Genomic DNA, 11,605 nt, shown 5'->3' with positions numbered 1-11,605 from the left:
TTATTGCTGCTCTGAGTTTGCATAAAAATACCAGGAATGAAGAACAACACAGTAAGGGCTATACTACGCAAATCAGATTTGCATATTACAGACAATAAGAAATTACATTCTGATTTAAATCTGGCTAATAATTGTGTACGTGCCTTTGGGTAAAATCGTGTCAGGACACAAATCAGGTACATGTCTGCAATAAGCCTAGACACTAACTGACTTAAATGCTGTATTAGCTTTTGCACTCACATGTCTGGATTCCTTGTATGCAATTAGTGGAGAAATTGCAAACACATACAAGCACACATGCTCACACACACACACACACTCACACTCAGCTGGAAGAGATCAGTGTTTCTCTCACAGTTTCCATACTCAGGTCCAGCTCCAGGCTGGCACGCTGGTTAACTGGCCCCTTTCTGCTCCATTAATGTGCCTCCACTATGCTCATCAAATGCCAACAATCATTAATCTCATCTAAATTCTGCTGCATTAACAATCCGGACATTTTGGAGGAAGACCAACTGCCGGAAAGAAAACACCGAACATATGTACTTAACTAAACATACTGTAGCGTCAATGTCAAACCAGTTATGCGTTAAAAAAAAAAAAAGAAAAACCAGCGTGCAGTTACAGTAGTAACACCTAGGTACATTACAACATTATAAGATGTTCCACATCACTGCATGTACACCCGTAAAGAGGCCAGACAGAATAAAAAAATCTCTGAGTAAATAGCACGAATCCCGCCCGCCCCTTTGCTTAGCTGATAAAAGCCTGACAGCCAGGTACTTTGCACCTGACGGAGGAAGAAGTTTCTCAGTAAGGCTGGGTTGGGTAGCAAGCATTCCATTTAAATGTCACACGTGTCTTCACCTATAAACTTTATCACAAAACTGTAGTACAGTCCAATTTAAATTATACTGCAGTACATAAGTTAAATTCAGTAATGACATTTTTACGTCAATTTACATCAAGTCAGTGAGTGCTGGCATATTTATTGCATATGCATTAAGTGGCGTTTAAGTAAGATATTTACACTGAAATTTACATAAGACTTCAGGGACAGTACATTAATGAGACTCAGCCGCAGTAAAGCATTTTTTTTAAAGCACAGGTTTAGTGGTTAGCACTGTCGCCTTGCATCTCCAAGGTTAAGGGTTTGATTCCCGTCTCGGGTCTGTGTGCATGAATTTTGCATGTTCTCCACCGTGCTTGGCTGGTTTCCTCCGGGTGCTCTGGTTTCCTCCCACAGTCCAAAGACATGCAGGTTAGGCTAATTGGCGTTCCCAAATTGCCCGACAATTGGGTGTCAAGCTGGCAACTAGACCCCTTAAGTAACTGCCATAGAAATGCAGGATATTTCTCCAGGTTGGTGAGGGTCCGTTGCCCGAAGTAAATGAACCGAAAAAAGGAAATAATTTTAAAGAAGGCCATACACGCCTGAATAACGAACCCGGTCATGGTGCCTTGGATCCCACTGCTGCTGTACTGTACCAGTGAACATTTAACAAGTGGAACGCCTGATCCTTGAAAATCAATGGATAACTTGTCAGCAACTTGCTGTGGGAACTGTACAGACAAACATTCACGAACAACACTTTCACTTTACAGGACTTTATTGCCATATTAACCTTGACCCAAGCTGTTTCCACATGCTTGGGCCGTTAAAGGAGTTCCTGGGAGGCCAGTGTTTCAGATGTAAAACAAGCATTCTGATAATAAAGAAGAAAAAAAAAACATTCTATCTTTATAGTATCCAAGCACTAGTGAAACACTGGGATAAGTGCATGAGTGTAGCAGGGGATTATATAAAGAAATAAAGAGTGTTCTGTTATTCTGTACAAAAAACAATCATACTTCAGTTCTGTCCCAGTGATGTCACAGGGTGACAGTGCTACTGCTGTGGCATTTAAAGGGAGACAAAAAAGGCATAATTGTCAGGACATAACATTTTCCAATAAGAAGGTGATGGTAATAACAACAAAGCTTTGAAAACTGATCTGTTTGAGACTCATAGAGAAAGGAAATTAAAAATTATTTGGTCAGGGACTTGAGAATAAGAATGAGCCTGAAACGCCTTTGAGCTGTTTTGAGCTGGACGTAACGGATGGAGCTCATTTACTCCCTGTGCTTATCGTTATTATGTCGTTTGGGTTATCACCTTGAGTAAAGAGCACTACAACCACTTTAATACTACTGGAGTCTTCCACTGTCTCATTGTTTTAGTCTCACTCTGGCGTCTCCTTTCTTTCTTTCTCTCGCTCTCTTTTTCTCCTTGCCACTTTTCTTCCCTATCTGACTTATTTCTCCTTCCTCTTTCTCCTTCTCCTTTCACTCCTGCCATCTTAAATAAATATTTAACTGCGTAAGCAACGGCTAAAGGTCACATCCCTCTTTTTTCTTCTCCCCCTCCCTTTTCCCTTTCTTTTGCTTTTCCCTTCTCCTCTCTATAGTCTTGCCAATGAGTTAATATTATTTACTGAACTGCCTGTCTTGAAATAACTGCACATTTCCTTTAACAGAAATCTCAGGGGAAACACTTCAGAGCTAAGTGTTCGACTTCAGAAGTTACACTGATAACATGATCCAGCGCGTAAATTATCCTCTGTCGCCCTCTGCTGGTTGCACCAGGAAACCCACACACTTTCCAGCATAAGCTTCATACTGTTCTCAGATGGTCGAACCACAGACGGTTAAATTATAATTCTGGCACCATTATGCTACATTGTTATACTGTTTTAAACTTGACAAGATTCTTATACATATTGTGTGAAATGCACCATATAAAGTTTATTAAACAGCACCATCTTTCTTTCTCTCACCCCCCCCCCCCCCCCCTCTTTTTCCAGTAAGGTTAACACTTGCTTTAAACAATTGGTTTGTTTTTACTGCTACAAAGGCAGTCATATCTCTTGGTGTTTTGTATCCACTTTGTTTGATTGCTTGATTCATTAATTTATTGATTGATTTATTGTGACAACATTTTCAATGTTACACAGACATAGCATCGAGGTTTATGTATCCTGTTCATTAGTTTGATTAATTTACTCTTTCTTATTTGTGTATTTGTTTGTTGCATTATTGACTTACTGATTGATTGCAACACCATTTTTTAGTGGACCATAGACTCAGCATTTTGGGGACCTTGTATCCTTCTATTTGTTTGTTTGTTTGACTGATTGATTGCAACCACATTTTACCCAGTTGTAGCATTTACGTTATTTTGTCCTGATTGTTGGTTTGATTAATTTAATCATTGTTCATGCATTTGTTTGTTTGCCTGTTTGCTTGTTTGATTGCAACAGCATTTTCAGTGGACCACAGATAGCCATCGTTTTTGAGACTGTATCATTTTGTTTGTTTTTGTTTGTTTGGTTGGTTAATTGATTGTTAGTTTGCGAGAGCATTTTCACTGGACCACAGACAGCCTCTGGGCCTCTGTATCCTTTTGCTTTTTGTTTGTTTGCTTGTTTGTTTTTATTTGTTTTGTTTGTTTGATTTGTTTTTGTTTAAATTATTTGATTGATTGATTGATTGCAACAAGATTTTCAATGGACCACAAAAAGTCATAGCTTTGAAGATTCTGTATCCTTTCTTCTTGCTTGATTGTTTGTTCTCTTTGTTGATTGATTGATTAATTGATTGATTGACTGCAACAACATCATATGTCAATGCTACACACACCAGCACCTGTAATTTAAATTTTGCATCTTTCTGTGTAGTTATGTAAATAAATAAATGAACATGTGGTATAGCGAGTGTGTAAATATCGATACTGGTCTATAGATCATCTATAAATGATCTTACATTAGATTCTGAGAGTCAGCCTGACTTGAGTTATACTGCAGTACTGAATTCTGCACTTATTCTATCTAACCTTATGCAGTATTATGTATTCTGTAGTGGGATCTCCATGAAACCTATAATTTTTTTTATATTTTAACCTACATATTAGAAGTCTGTGCTAATGATTGTTCCTTATTTGTTAACCCGGTTTAAGCCAGTAAAGATGACTCGTTTCTACATTAAGTATTAACGGCGATTCCAGTAAACACGTGACTGTCTGCGTTGCAGCATCCAGGATTCTTCCGCGTCAGCGCTTCTGTCCAATCACGTAGCTTTATGCAAATTAAGAAAAATTGGCTTCTTTTATTGGTCCGATCAAACCACTCAATGAAACATCCTGATCCAAATCATAACACGTCGGTTATAGATACACACGCGTCATATTTCTGCACAGTAAATTTCCAACAGGAAGTGGTCTGGGATTTAGTAATTAAAATAACAACAACAACAACAATAATAATAATAATTAATTTTATGAATTGGAATTTAAATATTTTTCTGCTCTTTCATAATGATCAGTGATCTTATCAAAGAGAAAGGATGTTCTGCAAGGGTTCATTACCTATACAATAAAATCAAAAGATTTCAGGAGGCTATTCTTAAGTACTATAAGCCTTATTGAAGCGTAAACAAATTTAATACTGTATGTGTATTTACCAAACCACTGAGTCATCAGTAACATTAAGTTTTTAAGAATTAAATTCTATACCTCTTACCAAATGTTTAGGAATTCAGCAATTACTCACAACCATCACATGACTGTCGTTAGTCTATTGTGTATCATCATGTATCATCAGCAGCATCATACATATTGATAAAAATGCATGTTTTTAATCCATCATGTTCTATATCACACTTACAGAATAAATAGTTCGAATGTGGCCACAGCTGTACAGTATGTATGTTTATTCTTTTTCATTTTGAATTCATCCATCAAATCCTTTTCTACACATTGTCAGAATCACCTACACCTAACTGTTTTTCTTTACCTCCAACATTGTTAAAGCACTGATATAATCATGTAGATAGATAGATAGATAGATAGATAGATAGATAGATAGATAGATAGATAGATAGATAGATGCTGGATAGATAAATTTGTGACAGTGATGTAAATTATAACTTACATTTAATTTAAATAATCTTATCATTGTTATTTATACTCTTAATTATACTGGGTGAAATGAACCTCTTTGTGCTTTTTGACAAAATGTTATCGTGCACTTTAACATTATGAGCCTAATCGTTTGAGATGGTCTGGTCTTTTGCAGTTAAAATACTTACTAACTGTAAATCATTTGAGAACAACTCAGTTAAATATTTATATAGATGTGGTCTGGAAAAGAAGAATCCAGCATAAAATAAAGCAATATAAGCCAGTCTTCTATCAGAACTTACTTTTCTGTTTGTACAAGTATAAAGTGTGTTTCATGAAGCTGAAGTTGCCTAAAGTTTTGGGGGAAACACAATGATGTCATGCTCATGCATTTATAGATTAACCACGGATTTTCCTTTAGAAAACTAAAAACATTGTGTTTACCATGCTGACATAATGACATGGAAAACCCTAAGCTGCATTGTACTGAGTTCTACGTCTACATGTCTAGAATTGTCAAATGAGTCATAATTTTTCCGCAGGTGAGTGTGTGAAAATCATTGACGTGAATTATATTGCACAATAACATGCATTTAAACTGTAGGCAGAGTCCTATTACAAAACAAATCACATGTAAATCATTATTCTTTTTTATTTAATAAATAATTTAATATATAATAGAAATATTTCTTTATACACTTTGTACAAAATATTTACAGAATATAATATACACAGTCTTTAATATTTGTCTCTTTCTTTCTAAGTCATCTGCAAATGCGCTCCCGACACAACGGGCACGTCCCGAACTCGGTGATGACCCTGGCAGCACACTGAGGGCATAGACATGAGTGACCGCAGTCTAGCCGTACGGTGTCCGTCTCAGAAAAGCACACTACACAGAATTCTTCATCATCTAAGGAGAGAAGAAAGAAAGTCATGTAAGGTTAGTTCTGGAAATGGAAAACAAAGAAGAGATATACAGTATGAAGGTGTAATGGCATCATGAGGATCAATAATAATAATAATAATAATAATAATAAATGTGTTTTTCCTATAAGTGATAATCAGCTTATGACACCACGCATGATGCACTTGTAGCATGATTTTTTTATTATTCCTGTTTTTACCTGCTTTAGTCTGATATAATGGACGATTCAAATCCACACTCTTTCTATGCATCATCTTTTTCAGGATCTGTTCAGGAATCTCGTCATAACCACAGTTTTCCTCCGTAGCAGTGATAATGGGAGCCGGGCAGGAGCGGCGCGTGCTAAGTAAACCCTTCTTCTCTGAGCCTGGAATATGGAACACAAACAAACATGATGTCACTGATAAACATTTGGACCAAAACCATGTGACCTCCTGACCATTAAACTCATAAATCACATTCCATATTTATTCCATCTTTGCTTTTATAATAAGCTCCACTCTTCTGGAAAGACTTTCTGTTGAGCACGAATGTACGGATGTGTGTTTATTCATGTAAATAAAAACATTGGTGAGGATGTTAAAGGAGGAGATCTGGAGTGTTCCTGTTCAAAGGTCAAAGGTGGTCAGGGGTAAGAAGTAATCACAGCGTCATGTGATTACAATGGTATTGTCATGCAGGAACGGGTTCGTATTTCTCATTTCCAGTGCAGGAAATGTGTAACACTACAGGATACAAAGACATCCTGCTATACAATTGTGGGTTTCCAGGTTTGCAGAAGACCACATTCGGGTGTGCTGAACATTTGTCCACAAACTTTTGGCCAGAAGTGTATTAAAGATACACTAAATGGGCAAAAGTATTTGGCCAAATTTTTGAATTTTTGAATTTAGGTGGTACAATCAGGCCGCATATCCCCAGTGAAGAACAATCTTAATGCTTCTGCATACCAAGACATCTTGGACAAAACTTTGTGGCAACAGTTTGGTGAAGGTTATAATTGTGCTCCAGGACTATGATGAGTTCAGTGTGGACGAACTTGCCTGGCCCTAACACAGAGCCCTGACCCCAAGCACCTTTGCGATAAACTGGAAAGGAGATTGCGAGCCAGGCTTTCTCATAAATGCTCTACAGAATAAATGGGCCCAAATTCCGAACAGCCTTTTAAGAACAGTGGACGGTGTTATAGCTACATGTAAAAGGAGGACCGGCTCCATGTTGAAGGATACAATGTCATTGCAGGCTTGGTCATATATAGTGTATAAAAGATACTGAGAGTGAAGTTATGTTATGCCAGAATAACTCACCTAGTAAGAGAACAGCGGTTGTCTGACCGTACACATCAATCATGGCCCAGATCGGCTTCCTCGTGTCTATCTGGTCGAGTTTTTCTTCGTGCTCGTACCCGCTATTCGTCCTGATGCGCAGGTGTCCGGATCCCGTCAGCCAGAACGTCAGCTCGGTGCGTGGGGAGCAGTGACTCTCCGGAACCGGGGTCGCCCAGAATCCCTGTCGTTCGGTGAGGTCGGGAATGGCGAAAGAACACACGGGGCCGGTACCGGGCGGCACGCTGGTGAAGCCGAGGCGGAGCGCGCCGTGCCACGCCGGTACGCAGCGCTCCACGCGCATGCGCACTTTCTCATCGAGGCGCAGCGGCCGGCTGCTGAACATCACGCCGTGATGGAACGAGTGCGGGTTTCTGGTCGCGCGCCGGGCGCCTGCGCTCAGCTTCACGTGCTGCCCCTTGGCTTCGGAGTGAAAGGTGAGCGGACCCAAGCAGCTGTTTCCACATCTGCACGAGCGGCGAACTTCTGGAAGAAACGCACAGACTGGGTGAACAAACTGAAGTGTCAACTGCAATGAACCCTGCATTCTTAGATTCAGTACAGGACCGCACCGCAAGGTGTGCATGCTTTATTCGGAAAGTTCAAGCATTATTGTGTTTATCGAATCTAAATGGTGCATTCATGTAAATACACGTTATTGCAAAATTATTGCATTATTGCAAAGTTTTGTATTTTAAAACTTTGCAATAATGTTGTAAAAATTGTAAAATTTCCTGCATCTATCTATCTATCTATCTATCTATCTATCATTGATATTTTAATAATTAGTAACCTGTTTGACTGGTAAATGAAATACAAATTAACCCAATAAATAACAGGCTGCCCTATAAATAATTAATATCTTGGAATTAATTATAAACTTGTTAACCAGTAATACTACACAATACAGAGTAAGAGCTGTGATTGCAGTTGCCTATAGAATTATGAATCAACGCAGTATTTTTTTTAATGTACTGTAAATAGGTCCCACACTCCTTATTTAACTTTAACAAGAACAACAAGAAGAAGCATTTAGAGAATGATTCTATACTGTAGCTTATGACATGACATGACATGACATTAAACTCATTGTATTTAAAAAAAAACAACAACAACAACAAGTAATTAAATAAATCTTACCTTTGTCCTTACGTGCCATCTCTCTTTCCTTCTTCTTAAACCTCGGTAAAGAAAAGTGAATTGTAGTTCCATAAGCAATTACAGATTACAACGTTTACAACCGAAGAGTGAGCGCGTGCTGTATTTATAACGCGCCTCACCACGTGCTGCGGGTTTGAACTCAAAACATTACTCACCATAGGCCCGAAAGAGAAAGAGGAGGGAGGAGAGAGGCGCGGCTACAGAGGGAGGATCTTGGAAAAGTACTAACTTCCAAACGAACTGAGCAAAGAAGAATGGCATGTTTCCCGTAAACACTGAACTTGTGATACAAGTGGAAACAAAAAAGCCTTCCACCATCATGCAAGCTGTAACACCAGACATCATTCTCTAATCATTAACCCATTAGAGCCCAGAGCCATTTCACATTTAAGGGATGTTATGAAGAACACAACACTATTTTTTAGATTTAAAAGCCAAATAAGACATACTATACAATATTTTTTATATCCATCTGTTCAAGAAATGCAGTATGTACATGTTAAATATAAATCATAATGAAATGTCAAGGGTACACAAATTTACAGAAATGTCACATGACTTCCCCAGGATGTTTATTACATCTTACTAAGAGACTAGATGACTTAACATCATAAATAAAGATAAATAAATAACTTTCTAGAACATTTAAAGTGTTCGTGACACCTGTGTCACCATGCGTTCTTAAGTGCTTTCATAATAAAGTATATAGATAGATAGATAGATAGATAGATAGATAGACAGACAGACATTGTAATCATGAATAGTTTCCTACCTGGAAGATCTGGTATAGTATAGTATAGTATAGTATAGTATACTGTAGTATACTGTAGTATAGTATAGTATAGTATAGCATAGTATAGCATAGTATAGTATTATAATATTAGGATCCTGTCTATGGGAACCGGATAACAGCTGAAGAAGATACATGTGGTTCCACATGATAAAAGGGTAAAATAAATGGTATTGGAGGTTTAGGGGAAAACCTTTGTGGCTTGTAACTAAAGTGTTGTAACTTTAAAATTATTGCACAACATTTTATGTGGCGCAAAACCATTCTAGATGATAGATTGTATACATGTTTCATATAAAACAAATGGTTTCAACAGGAAATTCTGGCAAATAAATCTTATATCTTTATAATGACAAAAGTCGAGGAATATTCAACATTTGCAATTTAATGTGTGTCTGTGTGTGTTTTGGTATATATTCTGGAGGAACACTTAAATAATTTAAAGAATGAGACATGGAGACAGGGTTGAATATGGTGTTGTCGAGTGTGAAACAAGTTTGGAATGATGCTGGGGAACTTGGAGACAGGGTTGCAATGATGTGAGGGAATTGGAAGAGAGGGTTAGGATGATGTTGGGGAACTCAGAGACAGGGTTAGGATGATTTTAGGGAGCTAAAAGTCAGGATTGTGATCATGTGGAGGAATGTACAACCAGTGTTAAGACAAAGTTTGGGAATTCCCCCAACAGAAACTAGCTAATTGGCAGGGTGCCTCACAGCTCCAGGGTCCTGATCTCAGGTTACTGTCTGTGTGAGCTGTTGCACATGTTCTCCTTGTGTCCAAGTGAGTTCAGGTTTTCAGATATCCTCCCATCGTTTAAAAATGCCAGTAAAATGAAATATATAAATTGATAATTAATCTGCATGGTGGTTTGCAAGGAACTGGTCTCCTACAGTATGTGCAGTAATAGGTTTACGGAATCAAGAGAAAATGAGGAAAATGGGTATGAGTTTTTGAGAGAACTTTACTTTATTACACGTTTATAGGCGGGGGTCAGGTTGCAAAACAACAAATGACTACAACATATCATAGAGTATTACTGAGAAATGGTATTGAGAAAGATTTCCATTATGAGAATCGCATTGTTTTGGAAAAACTACACTACCTTTGACAGCTTCATCTCTGACAGCACTGACTGTGGAAAATTGTCCACGAATACCATAAATTCCATCAATGAGATTTAAATGTTATTCATCCTTTTTACATGCTTTAATTTATGTATTGCAAGGCTTTTTATAGGAGCATTGTCTGGCGAATCATAATTCAGAAATTTAACAATGTTGTTGTATTAATACTATATTTCAAGTCCTTGTGAGTTATTAATTAATTACATTTTTTGGTTTGTTTCGTTTTTTCAGTATAAACTCAGATATTGGAGATTTGTACAGATACTTTTAGTATAAAATTGTAATTAAAAATGCACTGTACCCTATTAAATACCTGTTTAAAATGAATAAAAATATTGTTATCAGAAGTTTACTGTACCCAATTGAAAGGTGTCTCCTCTTTGTATAGACAAAGTTACAAGCCATTACAATACTGTGCTTGTCCTAAAAACTTATGTGGACAAAATATTGCATACTCCTTCTTTATTCTTTACAATCTGTACCACTTAATCAAATGCAGATCGTCATTCGGTTTCAAGACTTTCCCAGAAACCATGTGGAGAACCTGCATTATAATAAGGTGTAGAGTAGCACTTTACATCTCTTTTCTGTTTAAGAGTTAAATTGCCAGGAGCCCTTTTTATTGCTTCCAGATGAATAATACATTTGTGGCTTGTAGAAGAAAGAAAAAAAAACAACAACAACAGACACACAAAATCCCAGTGGCTTTTACACAAAAGCACCTTCCTAAGAACTATTATTCTTGTTACTGTATGTTATATTTCACAGTGCATGTTTAACTCAATTAGTAATTGAGTAATAATCTAGCAGAGCTATTATGGGTCACACTTTACTGTAAAAATGAATTAAATGTAGGGAAGTAAGAATCAGGATATATGGTTGCATTCCTCGAGCATGACACAATAAACAGAAAGGAAACTTGTATTGAATAATTTTATAAAAAAGTCTAAGACACACATTGTGCATTTATATATATTCATATTCATGTATTAGAATAGAGTTGTGACAATTTGGCCCAACAGTGTAAAAGTTGTTAAACTGGACTTTATAGCACATAAGGACACAATTTACAATAACTATTTTTATTAAATAATTATTACTGTTTACTGAAATTGTTCGGCTGATTATTAGGCAGGGGAATCACCAGGGATCACCTGATAAAATATTATCACAATACCTACATACCAATTTGATCCTCCCAGTGAAAGTGTGAATAGATTACAGTGCACCACCTGTAGAATTATAAAGGAACAGCAATGTTTTAACGTCCTTAATTTATATATATATATATATATATATATATATATATATATATATACTGTATATATAATTTTACAT

The 11,605-nt window shown here is 37.1% G+C and overlaps 1 protein-coding gene across 2 annotated transcripts; it reads right to left on the bottom strand.

The window, feature by feature from the left end:
• Nucleotides 1-5,570: 5,570 nt before the first annotated feature.
• On the bottom strand, nucleotides 5,571-8,460 carry LOC128530424 (E3 ubiquitin-protein ligase NEURL3-like). Of its 2 annotated transcripts, none has more exons than XM_053504373.1 (4): nucleotides 8,330-8,460; nucleotides 7,172-7,675; nucleotides 6,064-6,231; nucleotides 5,571-5,849 (listed from the first exon to the last, which is right to left on the bottom strand). In XM_053504373.1, the coding sequence occupies exons 1-4, from the start codon at nucleotides 8,346-8,348 to the stop codon at nucleotides 5,701-5,703; spliced, it is 840 nt and encodes a 279-aa protein (XP_053360348.1). In that variant the 5' UTR covers nucleotides 8,349-8,460; the 3' UTR covers nucleotides 5,571-5,700. The 2 variants fall into 2 exon arrangements, with proteins under 2 accessions (XP_053360348.1, XP_053360349.1); XM_053504374.1 differs by having other exon boundaries at nucleotides 7,172-7,672; nucleotides 8,330-8,422.
• Nucleotides 8,461-11,605: the final 3,145 nt, after the last annotated feature.

Source organism: Clarias gariepinus, chromosome 9 (assembly GCF_024256425.1).
Source record: "Clarias gariepinus isolate MV-2021 ecotype Netherlands chromosome 9, CGAR_prim_01v2, whole genome shotgun sequence".
NCBI classification, from domain to species: Eukaryota; Metazoa; Chordata; class Actinopteri; order Siluriformes; family Clariidae; genus Clarias; species Clarias gariepinus.
Note: the sequence above shows the minus strand (reverse complement) of the source record. Positions and strands in the feature narration are given on the sequence as shown.

Excerpts from the sequence above, each read along its gene's own strand:
- LOC128530424 (XM_053504373.1), bottom strand. Across the intron at positions 6,232-7,171 it reads AACCGCTGTTCTCTTACTAG|GCTCAGAGAAGAAGGGTTTA; the intron begins GTGAGTTATTCT and ends TCCATATTCCAG. Across the intron at positions 5,850-6,063 it reads ATTATATCAGACTAAAGCAG|ATGATGAAGAATTCTGTGTA; the intron begins GTAAAAACAGGA and ends TTCTCTCCTTAG.